Source organism: Eumetopias jubatus, unplaced genomic scaffold, assembly GCF_037043125.1.
Source record: "Eumetopias jubatus isolate StellerSeaLion01/CBP00866 unplaced genomic scaffold, mEumJub1_p1.0 scaffold_5, whole genome shotgun sequence".
Taxonomy (NCBI): Eukaryota; Metazoa; Chordata; class Mammalia; order Carnivora; family Otariidae; genus Eumetopias; species Eumetopias jubatus.
The window spans coordinates 86,799,809-86,822,852 of record NW_028274811.1 but is presented as its reverse complement, the minus strand read 5'-3'; the positions used below and the strand labels follow the sequence as shown (position 1 = coordinate 86,822,852).

At 33.6% G+C, this 23,044-nt stretch overlaps 1 protein-coding gene across 1 annotated transcript in view; it reads right to left on the bottom strand.

The window, feature by feature from the left end:
* Positions 1 to 1,043: 1,043 nt before the first annotated feature.
* Positions 1,044 to 23,044, bottom strand: part of WDR36 (WD repeat domain 36) — a 38,004-nt gene continuing 16,003 nt past the window's right edge. The window contains exons 13-23 of the mRNA XM_028102781.2: positions 20,546 to 20,660; positions 19,921 to 20,086; positions 19,582 to 19,690; positions 17,470 to 17,549; positions 11,068 to 11,175; positions 9,350 to 9,447; positions 8,816 to 8,961; positions 6,108 to 6,227; positions 5,844 to 5,925; positions 4,265 to 4,452; positions 1,044 to 3,101 (exon numbers count right to left, since the gene is read on the bottom strand). Of these exons, the coding sequence (XP_027958582.1) occupies positions 2,952 to 3,101; positions 4,265 to 4,452; positions 5,844 to 5,925; positions 6,108 to 6,227; positions 8,816 to 8,961; positions 9,350 to 9,447; positions 11,068 to 11,175; positions 17,470 to 17,549; positions 19,582 to 19,690; positions 19,921 to 20,086; positions 20,546 to 20,660 (1,362 nt within the window). The 3' untranslated portion in view covers positions 1,044 to 2,951. The remainder of the gene's footprint in view (positions 3,102 to 4,264; positions 4,453 to 5,843; positions 5,926 to 6,107; positions 6,228 to 8,815; positions 8,962 to 9,349; positions 9,448 to 11,067; positions 11,176 to 17,469; positions 17,550 to 19,581; positions 19,691 to 19,920; positions 20,087 to 20,545; positions 20,661 to 23,044) is intronic.

Sequence of the window (23,044 nt, the reverse complement as noted above, 5' to 3'; positions counted from 1 at the left end):
CTCTTCACAAAAATCAATTCTCAATGAAGATCTGGCTGGATGCATACATGATAAATGTCTTGGAAGAAGGAATATACTTCATATTTTGAAATGAGTCATAAAAATTTACCAACTTGAATATAGAAATATAAACATTAAAAAAAAGACACCATATGTCAAATTAAATACAAGTGACTGAGTAAACATTGGTAACAGACATAGAAGAATAATATCTATATGAAAAACTCCTAACAAAAATGAAATAAAGACAAATCATTCAACAGAAAAATGAGCTGTTGGGAAAAGGCAATTCACACAAATACAAAAACGGTCTAAAATAAACATATGAAAAGATGCCCATCGGTTACTAGTGCCAGAGTTTTTAATTAAAACAAAATAACATTTTTTCATTCATTAAAAAATCTAGTATCAAATGTCCTTAATGTTATGGGGAATGGGTACTCATTCATCGCTGAGAAACTGTTAAGTTGATAATAGCCATTGGGAAGCCAACTGAACTATCTTTTTAAAACTGCCTAACTCTGGTCCAACAATTCCAAAACCTACGTATATACAACAGAGAAATCCTTATATGCACATAAAGAGTCACACAGGATGATGTTCTTTCAGCATTGTTTGTAATCGGGGGAAAAAAAGGAAACCCCCCTTAAGAGTCCATTTTAGGGTAAATGTTTAGATTATGGAATGATTTGTTTTTTTTTTTACAAAAGTAAAGAGATTAGATGTGATTATACTGAAATAAACCAAGTAGAAAAGTTGTGGAATGATATGCATATATTTATGTAAAAATTAGAACTGTACATTTTATTTCCTGTGCTTATATATAATATGTATATATATTCATGGACAAAGGTCTAGGTAGAAAGTTAACAATTGGTACTTATAGGGAGGGTATTAGGATTGAAGGTGATTGCCAAAAATAGGTTTATCTCTGATGTTTTTACAAGTAAAATGTAGTCATATACTAAATTTGTAATTTCAAACGTAAAGAAAAGGCAGTATGCAGAAAATGATACATTTTAAAGAAAAATATACACACAAAATTATTCTTTGTATTTCTTTTTTTCTTCTTTCTGTGATGTAAACATACAGGAGAGGCTCTGGAACATTACCTGCCAAAATGATACGAATACTATACAAATATCTCCAATAGAAACAGTACATTCAACTCCCATATTCTCATTTGAGAGAGGAATATTCAAGATTTGTAAAAACAATACAGCATCAGTTTAGAGCTCTTATTATTTTGTTTAGTTATTTATTAACATTCATATGGTACATGATTAGATACTGAAATTTTGCCATATCTTTAGGATGTAGTATTTGGGGCAGAGGGGAATACAATTTTTAAATTTAGACTTAGTCATTAGCATTTCAGTCAATAGTTAAGTTCATACACATTTCTCAAAGAAAAACAACAGAAGACAAAACCAGATTGGCTATTTCTTTAGTAGTTTACTAATTCTACCTTACATGACTAAACAAAAATGCTTTGATAAAGTTATCTGAGGACTGTTCTTTCTGGAGATTATTCTGTAAAACCTTAATTCTAATGAGAATGATATTGGCATTCATATACAACCAGCTACATTTTATGAATAACACTACTTTTGAATGTATAAACTAAAAATTGTTTTTAGAGGACTGTGCTCTTAGAATTTTTTTTAACGTAGATTAAACTCTACAATTACCACATCCATTATCAATATAGTTTCCAATTATTAAATAAATTGCCTGTAGCAATATGGTTTTTCACACCTCTATAGAGTAAAGAGAACACTAAAGCAGTCATATCACATTGTATCTTAAACACCTATCATGTAAGTGGCAATTAGCCCCTTTTTTCTGCTCCTACTTAGGAAGGTGTTTGCATTTGAGATAGCATAATCCCACCATAAAGTCCTCTATCAACCTCTCATATTGAGGGGGCTTCAGTTAACGGATACAAAGACTGGAAGTTCATTCACTCATTTGTGACCTTAGCTACACCCTTGAAAGACTTTTTTTAGAAGCAAGGAAAGGGGACACAAACAGGAGGCAAAGTCGCTTCCATGATGACCTCCCAGCACTTTTCCACGTAGCGGAATTGCTTACTTTTAATTCATGTATTGCTGAAGTCCCAAATCATGAAAACAGTAAGAGAAACTGCCAGAGCTATCTGGTTTCACAGTGGTTAGGAGAAAAAAGTATATAGGCAGTAGTTTCTTCCAAATAAAAAGGTCATCAGTAAGGAAGAAACACTTTGAAGGATATCTTCAAGGGAATTTGGAATTTCCCTCCCCTATTCTAGGTACCTACTCAACTGTCTCCTATAGCAATTTGGCTTGTGTAAGTGCCTCTCACCTTCCTTATAAAAGAAAAAGTTCCTTTAGAAAGGCTCCAATGGAGAGAACACTAGGGTGGTGTTATAAACCTCATCTGTCACTGAGACCCCAAAATGACCTTAGCAACTTCCTCTTCTGCATTACAAGAGGGCTGCACTAATGTCTGAGTTAATGATCTAAGCTCTAAGAGTCAATGATCCATGTTTTCATCAGAGGCCACCAAGGAAGGAAACATACCTTTTCACTTCATATCATGAAGGCACTTTTATAACTCTATCACATATCAGTTTTGTCTTTAATTCAGCAATATTTTACATTAAACACCTAACATCTCTTACGTTTACAGGTATTCAAAAAATAGGAGCTGATGACAACAGTTCAATCATATACAAGTAACTGATATGAAGAGACTCAGAAAATAAGTCATTTGAGTAGATTCTATAAATCTTTAAAACAAAAAGCAGGTATAATTTTATTTCAAGAAAATATTTAGCATTTAAAGTGAAGTATGACTACTAATTAGTAGCACTGGCATTTATTTTCTTTTCACAGTGAAACTTGGAAAAGAGGGTATGAGTTAAACTGAACCCATTTAATATAAAAGTCTTTAGTCACTTAAATTTATTTTTATAACAAAGCACTTTTTATATAATTTAAAATACATATGCTTTGATTGAAGAGTGACTGTAAATGGATCCAGTTTTCTTCCACCTGTGATGACAACTTCGTCATTTCTTCTAGAAGTACTGGCTCTGAAGGAAGCATTTTAAGGTGTAACTGAAAAGAAAAAATTATAATATTTAAGAAAATTAAAATTTTGTTTATTCTAGATTCAACCTTCTTACCAAGGAACATCATAAGATACTATTCTGAATATTTTTTCCTTAGATGCTGGTTTATTACCAGTTCCCATTTCCCTCTTCTCATCAAACTTTCTTATCAGTTCCTTTATGGTACTGTGTCTCTCCCTTAGTAGAACTGAAGTTGTCATCACTCTCCTCCACCTAAGGATATCCCTGATACAAATCTCGAAACAAGGTCCTAGTTCTAACACTAGCTCCATATTTCTGTGCTTTAGGTTTCTCCTTTCACTGGAACCCACTGGTAATGAATGATTGATGGCTCTCTGCTTTAACTCCTAAGGATTAAAGTAAATTTATATTCAGGAACTATACTTGGTAAATTTGGGAAAGGATACAGAAAAAATCTGTAGCATTTCTATTTTTTTTCATCCTATGTACTACCATCTAAATATCTACTTATAAAATAATTTTAAATAATTAGATCAAGTAAAAACTCATTGTATATATTAATGGGCTACAGGAAGTATCCTATCTGTTAACACTAAAAGTCAGCATCATCTACTTCCTTCAATATAAGACTGAAATAAGCATGAGTTCTCCATTATGTTAGTCATAAAAACAACTGTTCTTGCTAAATCACTCGAAACCCCTTCAGCCAGAATAGAAGTATTTTGATTCCAGCAGCAGAAAAAAACAAAAACAAAAAATAAACATGAAACCTAATTTTCTCTTCATGATCACTGCCAAAATATAATGACTTAAAAAAGTTAATAGTTTAGTATACTGAATCAAATGGATGATGCAGAAAAGTCAGGGGGATGAGTCAAAATTGTGCTGAGTAAAGGAAAAGACTATAAAGCTGTAGTGTTCAGCTGTCCAATACAGTAATCACTAGGGCTATTTAATTTTAATTAAAGAAGGCTATTTAAATTTAAATTAATTAAATTTCTGCACAATAAGAAATCTAGTTTCTCAATCACATTAGCCACATTTCTCAGTGCTCAGTAGCCGAATGTGTCAAGTGACTGCCATGTTAGACAGTGCAGAGAGAACACTGCCATCTTTGCAAAAATTCTATCACACAACACTACCCTAGCGGAAGGCAAGCTGAGAAGTATCATTTTACATTAGACTTACCTTTAGAAACAATGCAAGATATGCCTGGGCTAACTCAAAATCACGCTTCCTGTCCAACATCATCTCAATCATTTTTAAGAAGCTCTGCATAACTTCTACAGATCCACCACAATCAGGAGACAGGCTTCGCAGCTCTGTTTCAATTCCCGACGGGCCTAATTCTTTCAGAAGGTTAAGAGCAGCTTCATCTGCATTAAGTTTTAAGAAGAATCCAGTCATTACCTACAATCACTTCACTTAGGAAATTACAGTTTCATTTCATACCCAAGCAACATACATTTAAATTACACAGGAAATTCTTCCTGTGGCCTTACTTTTTCCTGTTAAGTAGTAAAATGAACCCCAAATTAAGTAACAATGAGTACAAATTATGACAGCAATACAATAAAAAGTACTTAGAGCACTAAAATTTTTGCATTTAAGTTTTTTTTTCCTGCTGCTCAAGCTGTTAAAATCTAATGCCTAGTGACAGACACTTCAAGATGATCTTACATCAATCAGAACAAATCCAAATATAAGAAGGCTGTAAGGTATATAACAAATTATTAAGAGTAGTTGAATCGAGAACAGGATGAGGTGGAGGAATTTATTTTCCTTTCCTTTTTATTATAAAAATTTTTAAACTACCATATGATTATTAAGAAACACTAACAATACAGAAATAGATAAGGGGACAGATTCCACCTTATTCTTACCCATCCCAAATTTACTCCTTTTCTCTAGAAATAAGCATTTTTGTTTTATATCCACCTACAAATACATATTCTATACACTCACAGCTAGTCTATAACAATATTTGATATTACAGCGGTAATGACTATGCTTTTAGCTTTTAGCAAAGAAGTAACACCAATGACAAAACTCTAATAAATTTTATTCTTTGTCCTTTAGTCTATACTAAATAACAGTGCTTTTCTTCTTTGTCCCTCCAGAAATATAACAAGTTACTCCTTTATGATCTTGCTGTTCTTTAGTCATCTACAATGGCCCATCAGTACCATTATTTGACTTTTGCCAAGGTGGACTCAAGTGATGCCGGTATGAAAACAAAAGCATTTGGACCCAAAAAACAAGAGGATAAATCAAACAGGAGAGTGACTATGATTTTATTAATTGCTTTTAGTTCTTATTGTTTATCATTATTAGCTATAGACTGTAGCTTTCAAAATTTAAATTAACAATAAATACATTTTAAAATTACCTTAATGGGATAACTTGGGAATATCTAAAAATCACCAAAGACAAAAGTCTCTGCTCTATTATAAACTGTATATGTAAATAAAAACAAAAGAACGGGACGGGGAGGGGGGGACACACACTAATTTTCCATATAGAAAATGTGAAATGTTCTCAAAAGGTTATTATAATATTAATACTCATCCAAGTTTAGTGTCACTCATTTAACATAATACAAAAGCTAAAATTACTTCACATTAAAATCGAAATTTAATCCTAAAAGTTTTCTATCTTCTTTCAGCTACTGAAAAATCTGCTAATATTTCATTCAATTTTTCTTAATATAAAGTACAATATATTGATGATACTTATACTTGGTAAAAGATTTTATAATTTAACTTACATTTATTATTTACCAGTCCTTCTTCAAGTTTCAAGCAGAAATCTGATTTTTGAGCCAAAATTCCAAGATTTACCACTTTAGACTTAAACAAAAACAAATATACATTATTCTAAGAATACAAGTGTAACAAAAAAATTATAGCTTATAATTAAGAGCTGTCATTAATTTACTCTGTATCTGTAAAACTAGGTCTTGACGAAGAACTACAAATGCAGAACACAAAACACACCCTATATACTTAGAATGCTCCAATTTGATTTTTACCTGATGGGGATCATTATTTTGCTCAGGTGGTGCATATCTGGGTACAAGGCCAGGAACCGTTGGAATAAAAAATGGTGCTGATTTGGGTACTTTGGGTGGTTCCTTTGGTTTATTCTTTTTCTGATTAAGAGAAAATGAGAAAGGGAAAAAGACTAATAAGTAATTACCTTGCCAATAGTTTCTAATATTTAATTCCAAATCAATTTTAAAACAAAGTACAAAAAGTAAAAAGGAACAAAACTCGCAAATTTGAATGCCAAAATAAAATGCCAACTGACGAATATTACAGGTATCTTTAAATTGGGCTTCTCAAGGCAGACCTCCAGTACCCTTGCTAGTAAGGTAGAATAAAAATGACACGGTTCTGGGCGCCTGAGTGGCTCAGCTGGTTAAGCGACTGCCTTCGGCTCAGGTCATGATCCGGGAGTCCCGGGATCGAGTTCCGCATCGGGCTCCCTGCTCAGCAGGGAGTCTGCTTCTTCCTCTGACCCTCCTACCTCTCATGCTCTCTCATTCTTTCTCTGTCAAATAAATAAATAAAATCTTCAAAAAAAAAAAAAATGACAGGGTTCAGGAGAAACTCTAAGAGCTGTCATTTTCCTCAAACATGATTTACATAATATTTAGGTAAAGTAACAAGTAATTTTGAACTTCTACAACCTTCTTCACAAAATGGGCTAGAAAACAAAACTTACATAAATGCTCAACAGTTTCTTACATTTTTTTTTCCCTCCAAAAAAAATTTGGAGCCAGAGGTAGCCTTTGCCATTAGAAATAATTTGGTGAAATTTTCTTGTGAAGAATAGCCCTGATTCTTCTATTTCACTGGAATTTCTATTTTTTCCTTAGTACTTTTTGTCTTTAAAAAGCAAGAGAACACTATTGCTCATTTAAAAAATATTTCAAGGGTTAGTAAAATTCTATCAGAAAAACCTCCATTGGAATTCCTACTGAGAGAATTTAGTTTTGGTGACCACACGCTACACGTCACTACCTCAGGGGCATCTGATGAAAGAGCCTTTCTATGTATGGTAAACTGCCTAATAAAGGAGTCTCACAATTTTACCTTACACTATTCCTCTTCCATTCTTTAGGACCTATCATACAAGAGAGATTAATTTTTTGAAAGAAAACCAAGGATACTTGTGGCCTTGTGGAGGCACAGCAAAAAAGGAAGTTAGTACATGAAAGCAGGACAAGGTACTGCCAACGCAGCGTAAGCACAGCCCTTCTTGGGGAAGGATGAACTGCAGTAAGAGTCACAGTTACCCTTCTAACTCACTGTTCTTGAGTTAGAAAGGAGAGAGTCACTGGGTTGTAGATAAGAACAAAAGGCTTTTGGCAGGGGCTCCACAGGGCTCTGGAAATGGTCTAATCTCACAAGGAAAACCAAAAGGAAAAAAGTTACCCAGAGGACAAATATAGAAATTCTAACTTCTTTAAGTAAAAAATAAAAATATTGGAGATGTTAGCATATTTCTTCCATAAAGATCATTCACTCAGGTTTCTAAATAAGTTTTCATGCAGAACAAAACTGTATCTAAGCAAGGAATAGAGCAGTCCAAAACCTTAGCTCAATTAACTGGGCATTATTCTGACTGCTCCCTTCACACTGATCTACTTGGCCTTTTTAATGCATTGCTTTTAAAGCTATCTCATAAAGTATTGCCTTTATAGCTGACACACTGGACAACGCAATAAAGAGATTTCACAACTATGTTCCTACACAACATACGTTAAAGTTAAAGTCCAATCTCTCAAAAAGTGAGCAAGTAAAAAGAAGCATATTTAACTTTTGAGAAGAAAATTAACACCTGAAAACTCTTTCCTTACCCAAGACACACATATCTTTTCTGGTGCTAAGTAATCAGTTACAAAAACACCACATCTTGTCATAGTTATCTATGTCAATTCTCACACATTTTATGCCCGGCCTGGAATGTGACTTAGTATATGCAAATAACCTTTAGTGAATGTGAGTATGCATATATCTAACCAATCAAGTTTCATAAAACACTTACCCTTACTATCAGAGGATAATCTTTGAAGTTTTCTACTCTATTCCTTTCAATTACTTTTGCTACTCACAAATGGGGGTCATAAAATATGCTTTGAAAAACACTAACTTATGCCATAATTATCCATTTTTCATGTAAAATTGTAAATTCCTCAAGGACAAAGGAGCTAGTTTTTTCACTGCTGTTGTCCTTGGGACATTACCTAGTGCTTAGTTCATATTAATTTATGTGCCTGGACTCAACACAGCAAGCTATAAAAATCTTCTTGGAGTTGACAGAGTAAGGTATGGAATGGTAAAGGGTAGCTGAAGCTTAATTAAAAGACCAGAGAAAAGTCTTCTGGTCCCCAAATGCCTAGCAATAGAAATATCACACATCATGGCAGCAATTTTTTTCCCTCATTTTATAAGTTAAAAAAAGTTTATTACGTTAGATTTAAAACATCCACTTTTTAATGGTTCTGTAGTTGCAGGCTGTACTTTTGCTCAGTGCTCTCAAAGTCAATTTCTATAAAGAATCTTGTGATAATCACACTGGATCAAACAGCCTTCAACTAAATGGTATTTTTCTACTCCCTTGGCATCAACTGTTCCTTCTGAAACCCTCCAAGTACAGGAAGCTATCTCTACTAAAGAAAATGCTTCTGGAATGTGTCCTAAGGGACCAATATTAAGTGTACTACAGCATTACCTTAATAACATCAAGATTAAGAAGGTTTTTCCACCGTGATTCAGGGAGGAGTGAGAGAGTCACCAACTGCTCATTCAACTGTTCTGGGGAATCATACTCTATCATTTCATCACTTGGTTCTATGGTTTCTTCCGATAATTCCACATCTTAAAACAAAAAATTTTCAGGTAAAACAAATCAATGCAGAATGAGATTTTTATCATATAAAAAGGAACTTACTTTATTCCAAATCCATTAGTACTTTATAACATGTCCACTGAGTATTATAAATTCTATTGACTTTATTTCCTCATCTTCTCATATTGTCAACAACTCCCATCACCAGACCCAAAACATTTCTCCACTGGCATACTATTTAATTCCTTATCAATACAACATCAATTATATTTTTGCATTAATTCATGAAGTCATTCAAAATATTTCCTATCAGTTAGAAAAATACTTTGACTGAATGCATTAAACTTTGCTTTCAGTAGTAATATCCCTCATGTTAGGTTTATGATATTACACTTCAAACTACCATTTTGTGCTTACCTTGGGTTTGACAAGTACCAGGAAGCATCACTACTGAAGGAATATAATCTGTGGGAAGTGGCCGTAGTGAAACAACTGAATACAGGGAAATATTGGACCTGAGAAATAAACATACAAACAATATTTTAAAACTTATAAAAACAGATTTTTTTCAGAGAAACTTCAATTACTGGTAATAATCACTACTATCTTGCACTCGGCTTCAGATTCCAGTCACTTATAAAAGTTAAAAAAAACTCAAAGACAGTATTAATTTGAAAATGCCTTGATTCATGTCATAGGTGTCATCACAAGGAAGTTGTGCATAAACAATATTAATGGAGTCTTTACTTTTAATGTAATACAAAAAAGTATTTGAGAGATCAGTAGTGGATAATACTTTTATAAGATAACATAACCTCCATATATTTATATCATTTTGACAAATGGCAACCTCCATTTAGGGAAATCATTAACTGAAGGGAAGATTAACTCAGAGAGTTAAGTCAGAGAGAGAATATGCTGATTAGATCCTTTGGGTTGCTGAAGTTATGGACTTTCCCTTCTCTAGAACGGTCCTCTAAAGTGGTTATGTTTCTGCTACCTGACCCTGTACCATGGCCTTGGATAACTCATCAAGATGTAGATACCTCTCCCAAAGTGGGCTAATCGGATTCTCTTTCACATATATTATAAATCTGGAATGTAAAATAATAATTGGGAGTATCTGGTTCTGAGTTATAGTAATAGTGGCACTATATACTCCTTCTGAGGTCCCACAGGTACTCTACTATTCTTCTCTTGTCTGGATTGTTCAAGCTTCTTAAATTCCAGGAGATACTCCATTTTGCATATTAAGGTAGCCAGAGTCTATTTCTATTATATATTTAATTTATTTTCCTATCCTAAAAATCTAATTATAAAATTTTAAAGGAATCAATTTTTTTTCTCTTCCTTAATAATAAGAGTTAAAGGAATTACACATGTGAACTCAGAAAATAGGTAAAATTTTTCTAGACCAAGATGATGGACCATTTATTTCGAACTCTTATGTGTTCATCAACACCATCATTAATATCTTTATGTGGTTATGAAGAATTATGTAACTAGAATGAATCTTAGAAAGCATTTTGCCCATACAAATAGCTTATTTTGTAGATAGAGTAGGCTGAGTTGAAAAGTTGACCAAAGGCATAAAGTGGTCCTGGAGCTGTGGCAGGAAGGCCAGGGCCTAGCTGGGGACTCCTCTTCCCTAACATTTCAAAATTCACTTAACCTTTCTGCAAATAAAAGCCAAATACGATAGGGGCACCTAGGTAGCTCAGTTGGTTAAGTGGCCAGCTCTTGATTTTGACTCAGGTCATGATCTTGGGGTTCCTAGAATTAAGCTCTGCATCCAGATCTGTGCTCATCAGGCAGTCGGCATGAGAATTCTCTCTCACTACTCCTCCCCCCTGCTTGCATTCTCTCTAAAATAAATAAGTAAATCTTTAAAAAAATGCCAAATATGATAAATAAAAATCAGTCATGTGGTTTAGAATTTCATACTTGAGCAAAGATATCTAAATTATTAAGCAGATGTTGAATCAGTCACAAACTTATGGGAAATTGCTATTTTATAAATTAAAAAAAAAAAGACAAAAATAAAGCAACTAAATGGCAATGTTAGCAACTACAATTTTCTGACAATATCATCGTCCTCATCCTTACCCAGAACAGAAATGTATGCAATAACTTACCAAAGATAAATTCCAAGGTGGTCCACGTGGGAAGTGGCTAGAAAGTCTCCAGTAGGGGACATAGTAACATTGAGAGGAGCAGAGTCCAACAAAAAGCTGTCTATAAGGCTATAAAATGAATTATAATGTTAAAGTATTTAAACTTGACCAAAAAAGGACATAACTCACAAAATATATTTTTGCTAAAAGAACAAGGGATGAGAGATGAAGAAAATACTCATTTTTTATTTTCACAAATCAACACCAGAAAGCCATCACTAATAAAGAGCTTTGTCAAGTAAGTTAATGTGTAAAAATAAGCTCTCTTAATGAGAAAGACCGAGAACACTAAATACTCCAATTAACTGAAGAAAGAGTTTCAACAGTAGGGAAAATACTAGAGGAAATGCTCTATTTTTCTGGAATGCCATTTTGGTAGACTGACTTGGGGACAAATTCTGAAGATGTAATACAGTTAAAATAAATCTGATTACCAGTACTCTCCTGTATTTTTGTTATTCCAGTGAAATTTTAAATAAGACTTAGGCAACAAAAGTAATAAAATAAAATGACTGTAAATAAGAGTAAGAAAATAATGGAAAAAAATTTTGAGCAGTTTTACCTATTTTTCAAATAGGTAACCACACTATATGTGAAACATTAAAATTCAGTCTGTAGAGCATACCACAAAAAAGCTTATGGAAACCAGTCTCACAACTTTAAAATGCTGGAGGAGTTGAAAAGTTGGGGAGGAAGGGTGAGGGATCACACCCAGGTAGGTGACACAAAAGAGGATTCTCAGAGAACAAAATGATTGAGATAAGCCTTACAAAAGAACAGGATCTCAATGGATGTTGTTGGTAGAGAAAGTACTTCCTGGCTAAGAGAAATGTGGAGGGAAAGTGAGGGGAAATGAGATTGGGTACAAGTGAGAAGTGGTTTGGTATATAAACAGGTGCATAAGCATAAGGTTACATATAGCACCTTGAATACCAAACATTTGAGTTTGTTTTGATCTTTCAATCAGTAGCAAAGTCACTAAAGCCTTCTGAGCAGATAGTAGTGTAATCTTCACTTTCATAAGGAAATCTGCCATCAGAATGTAGAATATATGTGAACAGGAAGTATAGTGAGATTATGGTAGTAGTCATCTAACCCAGCAATAAAGATCTGAACTAGAAAGGTGGCGGCAGGAAGTGAAACAAGGTGGATTTAAAGAGGAAAAAAAAGGTCTAACCCATTGGCATCTTGCAGAGGAGCCTTCTGACACTGGCTGAGTAGGATACTTTGTATACTTTAAGAGAGGCATACTGGTTTTAATCACAGCAAACTAGGTTATTCGCGGAAGCCAATTCATTATCCATGGGAAAGCACAGGAAAATGACTGAAGTTTAAAATCCACATTAAGGGGCCGCCTGGGTGGCTCAGTCGTTGAGAGTCTGCCTTCGGGTCAGGTCATGATCCCAGGGTCCTGGGATCGAGCCCACAGGGAGCCCGCTTCTCCCTCTCCCACTCCCCCTGCTTGTGTTCCCTCTCTCACTGTGTCTCTCTCTGTCAAATAAATAAATAAAATCTTTAAAATCCACATTAAGGGGCACCTGGATGGTTAAGCATCCGACTCTTGATTTGGCTCAGGTCATGATCTCAGGGTCGTGAGATGGAGTTCCATGACAGGCTCCGTGCTGACTCTCTCTCTCTCTCTCCCTCTCCCTCTGCCCCTCCCACTGCTCTCCTCTCAAATCTCTCTCTTAAAAAAAAAAAAAAATCCACATTAAATAAAACAAATTATTTCAAGAAAATAAAATGATAGCAGTTAACACTTTTTAGTGCTCCATGCTAGGAAGTACCCTGAGTACTTGAGTCTAGTTAATTTAATCCTCGCAACCCTCTGAGGCAGATCTGTCCTTACTACACAGATCAGAAAAATGAGGTCCAGAAGATTTAAAAACTTGCTCAAGGTAAAAAGCAACTGAGCCAAGGATTCCCACCCAAGCAGTCTGAACTCTTAATCACTATAATTTCAGCAAAATCACTGCTGAAACTAAAGATACAATAAGCAGCTCAATAGCATATAAAGACCCAGAAGATGCCTACATTGGTGATTCATGGAATACACTCTAAGCAGCTCAAATGTAAATGAAGACTGTCCAGTGGCAACATTAAGTGACTTGTTCATGATAAAATCTTTCTCAATTTGTTCAGAGTGATTAAAAATGTAACCTTTAAATAACGAATGCAAGATAAAAAAACAAGACTAAAATTAGAAGCACTGAGGAGACACAGCAAAGTGTGCTCAGGACAGTGACTGCTGTTTAATTCTTAGTTAGAGGGAAACAAAGATGAATAATAACCTGTCTGATTTCTGCTCAAACCTACTTTGGAAGCTCACAAGAATGGCTTCTCTTAGGGATCAAGGGGATTTGGGAGGAAAGGAAACACTTGCCAAACACTTATTATATACCAAAGACAGTTAAATTATGTTAATTCACTTAATCCCATCAACCCAGAGCAGAAACATTATCTCAGCGTATACAGATGAAGATTAAACCTAAACACAACACTTTTAGATTTTAACATTTCTTGTGTCTTGATCAATATTCATTAAAAGTTATGTGAGGGTTGAAACTTCCTAACACATTTAGAATCTGTTAAAAAGAGAATCTAATGCCTGAGCAAATTTTTTTTACTTGATACTATAATTATTTTGTCAAATTAATTGTGCAACTTTATTTCCACAGCTGTTGTGTGTGGGTGGACTGGCCGTCCATTATGTAAAAGCATCAAACAGAGAAAGGTGCTTTCCACACTCACAGTGTATTTTACGCTGCCACGTTAGTTCATAAAGTGTAGTGTACAGGCTTAATCCCAGACCTAACTACCACATAGTCTTCTGCTAATCCCACAAAATGAAAAGTCCTAGGTAAATTATATATTTTTTTGAGAGAACATTAATAAAATTCCCATCCTATGGGATCAGATTTTCAAGCACAGAGCACTGCATATACAGGTAACATTAAGGAATTTTTTCTTTTTTTTTTTTTTTAAGATTTTTATTTATTTATTTGTCAGAGAAGAGAAAGCACAAAGCAGGGGTAGCAGCAGGCAGAGAGGGAGAAGCAGACTCCCCGCTGAGAAGGGAGCCCAATGCAGGACTCCATCCCAGGACACTGGGATCATGACCTGAGCCGAAGGCAGCTGCTTAACCGACTGAGCCACCCAGGCGTCCCTCTTTTTCTTTTTAAAGATTTATTTTCAGAGAGAGAAAGAGAGCGCGCACCCACAAGTACAGTGGGGGAGAGACAGAAGGTGAGAGATTCTGAAGCAGACTCTGCACTGAGCACAGAGCCCACTTCGCGGCTCAATCTCATGACCCTGAGATTACAACCTGAGCCAAAACCAAGAGTAAGACGCTTAACTGAATGCACCACCCAGGTACCCCTTAGTAATTTCTGACTATATCCTAAACAAATGCAGTGTCTAGATGTTCAATTTCAAAAGTGACAGAATTACCTTACATAGGTATCTTTAATAAATAGAACAAAAGAGATGGCTTTGCCTCAGTGAGAAAGTCCAAAACAATGTTCTATTCCAACTATTTTCATGTAATGCTCCACAGAAAGCAGGGGTCAGAGGGTGAGAAAGAACAAAATGCAAAGTTCTACTAAACTATTTACTTTTCTATTTTTCTTACCCGAAAGGGGTTTAATTTGAACTTCTAACAGATTAAAAACAACCAGAAATAAGAGGTGGTAGTGGTAGGGGATGCCAGATAATTTCAGAGATAAAAATTTCAACTCTTGCTTCTCAGAGAATCCCACAAACACAAGAATATTTTCAGCACTTCAAAACACTTTACAGAAAACAGTTCGAAATCTATGCGATTTGTTTTAGATAGGTACTACAATAGATAGATACACCTGTATGTCGCCACACTCAACGGTTTGCTCAAAGGTAGTTTCACTTTTCAGACTATGTAATAAGTAAATTCACTCTTTAAATATTTAACATGTTATGTAAATGATGAAACTGTTTACTGAAGAAAGAACTAGTACTATCCAAAGATTGCTCTAGTAATTATGTTTTTTAAAAAGAGAGGGAATCAAAAAACCCAACAGTTACCTATGGTCATATGATGAAATACTGATCCTCACGTCCTTATCCTCTACATCAACAAAATCAATTCATCCTTAGAACGTGACGTAACCAAGCAAAGTTGATTATTGCAACTATTGGGAAATCTGTTTCCTTCTCCTATGCTTATTACAGCAAAATTTTACTCACAAACTATGCCACCTTGGGTAAATTGCTTCTCTCTGAGCCTCCATTTCCTCATTTGTAAAATGGGACTAGTAATAGTAGTAGTAACTACAGCTATTAGGATATGAAGGAAGATGAAAATAAAAGCATATAAAGTGCCTAGCACTCATGGTAAGTGTCAGCTTAGTTGCAATTAGGCAGCAGCAGTTGTGTGATACTGCTTCTCAAGCTTTCTCATTCGCTCTGCCTCAGAGCTGAACCAAATAAGCACTTACGATTTTCTTTATTAAAATATATTTTGGTTCAATCAATTGGTGTGGAAATTATTAATTTTCTTTTAACAATCCCTACGTGTCTCCCAGCGTCCCTCTGTATTCACTTAATATTGTCTCAGTGCTCACCTAAAAATAAGATATCAGAGTAGAAAACCTGTCAGATTTAAATCTGTTCAACTTTTTACTGAAGTAAAATATTCAGCAAAAAAGCTAAGGTTGAGTCAAAGACTGGTGGGCTTTGAATGCTACTTTCAGATCCTAATTCTTCCGTTCCAAAGATAAGCTTACCACTTTTAAAAAATATTTTACCAACTTAGTACTACTGAACATTAACCCATCTCTCCCATCTAATGTGAACTGAAACTAAAAAGGTAAGTGAAAAAGGCATTATGCCAACTGTTACTTGTACAGCTTTCCTACTGTAAAGAAATTCAATTATAATTCATTTTTAGAATATAATGAAAGTTCAAGAAGCAACAGACTACCAATATTTTCATGTAGCCTTCAAAAAAGGGTTTTTTTTTAAATTAAGGAAATACAAACTTTATGTGAACTTTTTAAAGCCAGAAGACACAGCCAACTAATTAGATTTTGTTTTACTATATTTTATGTGAAAAAGAGATATACCCGTGGACAAAGGTCCCTAGTTATTAGAGCTGGACCCATTAGACACTGTTGCTGTGCATATTCCAAATCTTGCATGTATGCTGGATGGATAGCTGTGCCTCATTCCTATATGAAACTTAAAGGGAAATGAGTACATCAGGGTTTTTCCTTTCTAAAGGTCAAATTGCTTTCAGGTATGAACTTATCAATTCCTGAGAAAAGAGGAAGTACAATTGGACAGAGCTTAATTTAGGAATATTTCAGAGGCTTAAAAAGCGCCATCTTCCTTCTCATTTTCCCCACCTTTCTTTACAGTATGTACCTGTTAAAATGGACATTTCACTGTTCCCATTACTACTTTCATACCCATCTAAGAAATTCCGTCAAGTGATATGATTTTAAACTGTGTCTATTCTTACATAATTTTTAACAACACAGCTAGCTCCCTTGCTCTCTCTCTGTAGGTCTCCACTGTTCAAATTATTTAACAGAAGTAGATAATTTTTCTCTCTAAATGCTGTTTTTGTAACAAGTTCCACTATGAAACAGATTGCTGAACACTGCTGAGTTTTACCCAAATCTTAAGGAACACATTTTCATTACTTTAAGGTATCTAAAAATCTTCCTTCAAGAATTATGTTAGAGACAGAAAATACATAATATACACAAATGAAAGTCAGAGTTTTCAGCCTTTTAACTAAATTCATATGAACAACAACAAAGACACTCAACAGAAGTTTGCAGTTCTAAAGTCTGAAGTCTATTTTGTAGTATCAAAAACATCAAATGAGCTTTCTTAAAGTTTACACAACTCACTTCTATATCTCAATTTTGCAGGAACAGAAAACCTAAGAGAGATGGCATTTTCCTTACTACTATCTTTTATAGCACTACTCCCTGCTGTTTAAGAGATCAAAAACACTCCAAGGTGGGGCGCCTGGGTGGCTCAGATGGTTAAGCGTCTGCCTTCGGCTCAGGTCATGATCCCAGGGCTCTGGGATCAAGCCGCGCATCGGGCTCCCTGCTTGGTGGGGAGTCTGCTTCTCTCTCTCCCTCTACTGTTGCCCCTGCTTGTGCTTTCTCACTCTCTCTGTCAAATAAATAAGTAAAATCTTTAAAAAAAAAAAAAACTCCAAGGACAAAATATAGTAAGGTCAGAAAAATCCCCAAATATATTCATATTCACAAGGCACACAACATTAACTAATTATAGGTAAAAGTTACAAGTAAACACAATGACTGACAAATCTTCTGATAGAGGTTAGGGATTTAAAAATAAACTCACCACCCAGATGGAAGGTCCCAAGTTCTAACCGAACAATCCATTGAAGCAGTTATTAACCAACGACCATCAGGACTAAAAGTCTGATTAAAAAGAAAAAAAAGAAATTAAAAGAAATTAAAAAGAAAAAAAAAGAATACATATATAATGTGCGTGTGCTTATTTACCTATATATGCTTATGTCTGTATATTTAACAGCTTAAATAATTTAAGAAATGAAAATAAGATGCAAGCTTCATGAAAAGTAAGTCTGAGTAAAATTTAGACTACCTTCTGTTATAAAAAAGAAGGTATCATTTCTTACATACCACTGTTTGGATATAGATAAGAATTAAATTTTTATATGAATTATAAAAAGCTTGAAAAGTTAACAGTATCATCCAATTTTCCATAGGAAAAGATTACTCCATAATCTTCTACACTTAAGAGATAGTTAACAAACTGTTGGACCATAAAACATTTTTAGCATAAAATTGCTATTCTGAGAATATTCAATTAGAAATATTTTGTTAGTCTAATTTCATTTATAAAGTTCTGTGAAAGAAACAAGTTATGTTTCACTGAAGAGTCTGCATATTAAACTGACTTTCTAAAAATCCAAAATGATGTAAAGAAGAATGTAAATTCTCTTAAAATATTAAAGTTACTAAAGAATAACTTCTACTTTTACTTGTAGCTTCAGTTAAAAAAACTTTTATAATGATGTTTTATTTCCAAAATATAACTTAAAACTACAACCAGAATTTCAAAATAAATTTAAATAATAAACTTAAGCTACCTTAGGCTGTATTTGTTGTCTTAATACAAATGGATAAATAGCTCTCATTTTCCTGTAGCACATAAGTCTTAGAGCCTTAGATCAGATCATATGTGAAAGAAGACCCAAAACAAAAAAATTTTAATTTTTATAATGGTATGTTATTTAGCCAGGAGTCTAAACACACCACAGGGATTATGACCATCCATATTAACAGATGATAATGGGATAAGCAGATTCCTATCTATTCACTGGGTTGCAGTGATACAGGGGAAACTCAAATCTTATAGAGTGAACTCAATTTACAGAATAGTGCACAACTTTAACAAAGGATGGGGAAAAATGACTCTGATAGGTAAAGTCATGTTATAAATGCTCTAACTTTACTAAATAGGAGATATTCCAGACATACAAGGTCAAAGTCAGGTTTGAAAAGGAAAGAAATACAAACAGAAAGCTGACATTGCTTTCAAGAATGCATCAAAAATTTCACCAAAATTATTCCACTCCTGCCCTCATTTCTATAGATGCTATCACAACAAATTCCGTCAATGGGTAATTCTGTTAATCTCCTATCTGCAGAACAATGCAATTTCCTGACCTTTTCCCCCTATTTTTAAGGAAATGGGTAACCACTGCAAATTCTGATTTTTGGTATAAGAACAGATAGATAAATGTAGCTGTTGGAATTGCTAGTGAATAGCTCAGATTTTAATTTTTTCCTGTTTTCAAGTAAATCAAGGTTCTGTAATTGATGAAAAATAACAATATATACTTAATATAGTCCTCAGTATACACTTTCCAAATGATCATATCCCACTATATCATATCACATCACATATCACACTACAATAACACAATACTGTATTACACATATCACATATCCCACTATGAGAACATAATAGTAAGCTAAAATACATTTTTACTGATTAAACTCATTTAAAGTTAAGAAACACAAACTAAAAATAACATTAAACTAGAATAAACCAGATACCAGATATATATGCAGAAAATCAGAAATGAGTTCTCTCAGCCTAGTTTAATATTAAGTTAAAAATGATACACTTATGTTTCAATAGGTCATTCATTCTCCAAAGTATACTTTAGCCTTATTTGGAGTTTAAGAGAAAAAGATGAACTCTGGGATTTATACTTTAATCTGATGGCAATAACTTCCTGAGAAATATGAAACTTCTTTAACTTCTAAATTTTCTTTAAAAATCTATTCTTTGAAAATGTTTCCAAATTGAGTATCTCATATGATAAATTTAATGCTACTAAAAGATAACAGTTTTTTTAACCTGAAATAGAAACAGAAATTAGTCAAGTTTTATTTACACATCAAAAGTTCGTTTTACCACATCATTTATTTGGCCTTGGTGTCCAGAAAACTCTCTGACAATCTTCCTAGTTTCAATGTCCAGAACACTAATGGTGAAGTCATCCAAGGCAAGTGCCAGAATGCCACTAGTAAGATAAATACACCAGTTTTAATAAACCAACAAACCTTTAACTAAAACCTCAGAGTCATTTTAATTTTGCTAATAATCAAGTATACCTGTGGGGAAATGAAGCAAATTTCTGTTCTTGTACATTAAATGTCTGATTTTCTTACTTGGTAAATTATGTACTCACATTAAGACTTTTACCTAAATCATCAAGAAGAAAATCCATAATCATTAAAGGAAAAACTTTACCTGTCTCTATGTAGCAGCATCATATTTGGAGGTGAATCAAGGCTCATAGAATGGATTAAAATTTTGTTTTTAAAGTTCCAAAACTTGAGTAATCCTTCACTACCAGTTGTAATCGTCAACTGGTTTAATCCATCCACTGCAACACCTCTAACAGATCCTTTATGAGCTATAAAGCATATGTTATAAAGAAAAAAGAAGTAAGACTTGGCACTGCCTCTTTGAACACTACACAGTGATTCCTTTATTTAAATATCTAAGTTCCCCTAAAATCTTGAAATTAAGCTGGATTCCTGTATTGCTCTAGTTAAAAAAACCCATCAGGTTGATGCCACAAAGGTTAAGATTTTCTGCTTAATGCAAGGGGAAGAAAACAAAAATTTTAATTTGTATAATATCTACTTTTGCCTAATTTATCAATAATTTCATTCTCTTTAAGTATTTCAACATGGTGTTTATAGTAGTTGTAATGGCAGTAACTGCCAGATAGGGTTGACAATAACCCACCTACAACCTTAGCAAAAGGCCTGGCACTCAAGAATTTAATAAATGCCAGAGACAGTTATTAGCCTTGTATCTTTCTATATTATTATTTTTTAAGTAAGAAAAAGGAAAAAAAATTCAATACCTTGATCCTCGCCAAAACTTCCTCGATGTATACCAGACTGCATGTTATATACATCTACAGTTCCTGATGAGAGACCAATTACAGCAAAGTTTCCACAAGAAGTTATATCTACTGCCTTAGAAAAAAAAAATTTAAACACAGATGATACAGAAAATAACTAAGATTTTTACTGTACTTTAATGGTTTCCAAATACCTTTTATCTACTCATTATCTCATTAAAAAAAAGCATGCTAAATGAATTGCCTCATTAATTTTCTTAAACACAATGTAATTATACTTAGGCGTATAAGAAATATCTGCTTGATTCTATTTCCATTCTCTAAGAAGTATAAAGAAATATTATCCAAGAAAATAAAACATAACCAAAGTTAACTCAGTTGAAATGCACAAAGTGAGAAGAATTACATTTCATCTGGCCTTCAATTTTTAATTTATTCACAACAGTTCTGAAGTCAAAGTATTCCACTGCCTAATTTCTTTACCTTACCTTATATAATTGCTTCTACAGCTGATATAAAACTAAAAACATATCATTAGTTAGCATGTCCCAAAAAAAAAGCCCAAAATATCTTGATTATACATACTATGAAGGGAATACATAAGATATTGCATAGAAAATATTTAGTCTGAAAGTTTCTATAAAATAAACTCATATTTTAATATTAAAGTGTATTTTATTAACAAGATGTCTTTTTTCCTATGTTAAAAAGATGAGACTGGCTATGTACTGGGTGATGGCCAGAGAAATCCCTGACTGCCACTGTGTGTCAGTCAGATGTCATTCCCTCAAGAGATAATAGAAAAGCCTGGTGAATTTATGCCTAAAGAAACAGATAACTTCTAACACCTGTAAGAAAATATTTAACAGAGGCTATTCAACTGTGCAAAGCAGCATACAACTGGTACACCAAGTCAAGAGATATTAACATAGCATTCTCAGAAGTATGTTCCATTACATATATATTTTTCTAAGTAATTACAGCATATTCCTTAAAAAATAAAATATTTTAGGTAGGAAATTATGGAGTAATCTTAAAAAGCATCCTATCTTCCTAAGTAGAACACATACACAATCTTACCTATTTTGAATAACTTATAAATATTTATGCTATGTTATGTACTTATGCTCTCAGGAACTAATGGAGATACTGGGCTGTACCCTTCAAAAAATAAAGGCCCCAAGAATTTGCATTTATTTTAATATGATTTATTATTGTTAATGGGCCTGCTTCTGGCTCCTTTTCTAATTTACTCATTATCTATTATCAAAAATAGCTATTATCAAAAATGAATAAGCTGAGATAATTACCTTGGAGTAACAAACTGTACTTTAATGCACAGATCTCCGATAAATACTTTTATTACTTATTGGTTACTGGCTTTGTTCCAAGTAGCTTTTGTTTGCCACACGATTCAGCACCAGTTAAGTATCACTGTATATACATATACTAGATGTTACATGAGTGATCACTATAAGCTGTGAGTTGTGTCCTAGAATGAGTGGTCGCAGGTTCAATTCCAGCTCTTCCATTTACTAGCTTTACTGACCTTAGGCATGTTCTCATTATTACATTAAGACTTGATTTTATTGTCTATAAAAAGAGGCTAACAGACAATATCACAGGATTGTTGCAAGGATAATATAAAGTAATACATGTTAGGCACAGAGCCTGGGAGAAAATAAGCACACAAAATATGTTAGCTGTAATTATCATTACCACTAATATAATAGCTACTTAAAAATGTGCAAGTAAGCTTAAGAAGCTTAAGATAAAATCTCTTACAATTTTGAAAAGAGTATAAATGCTTAAAACTGGACTTTTGTATGTGGAGAATAGAGCATACATACTTACAAAAAACTGTCTAAAAATAGGATCAAATGTGGAATTACACTTTTAATAAATGAGTAACAGAGGTATTCACTAAATAAGTATTAAAACTAGTAAGTTCAGCAAAGTTACATGATACAAGATAGGTCTGCAAAAATCAATTCTATTTCAATACTCTAGCAATGAACAATCCAAAACAAAATTAAGGAAAGAACTCCATTTATAATAGCATTAAAAAGAGTAAGATACCAGGAAAAACCTAACCAAAGAAGTATGAGACTTGTACACTGACAACTATAAAATATTGCTGACAGAAATTAAAGCTCTAAATAAATGGAAAAACATCACATGTTCATTGATCAGAAGTAACATAGAGATGGTAACACTCCTCAAATTGATCTACAGAATCAACAAAACCTGTATCAAAATCCTAGCTGCTTTCATTTCAGAAATTGACAAGCAGATCCTAAAATTTGCATGGAAATGCAAGAGACCAGAATACTTAAAACAATCTTGAAAAAAGAACAAACTTGGAGGATTCAATCTTTGATTTCAAAATTTAATATAAAGGTACCATAGTCAAGAATCAATGAACATGTGATGTTTTTCCAATTTTGCACATTGTAGTCACCTAGGTTAAGGAAATGGGAGAGGGGAATTGAGAGAATG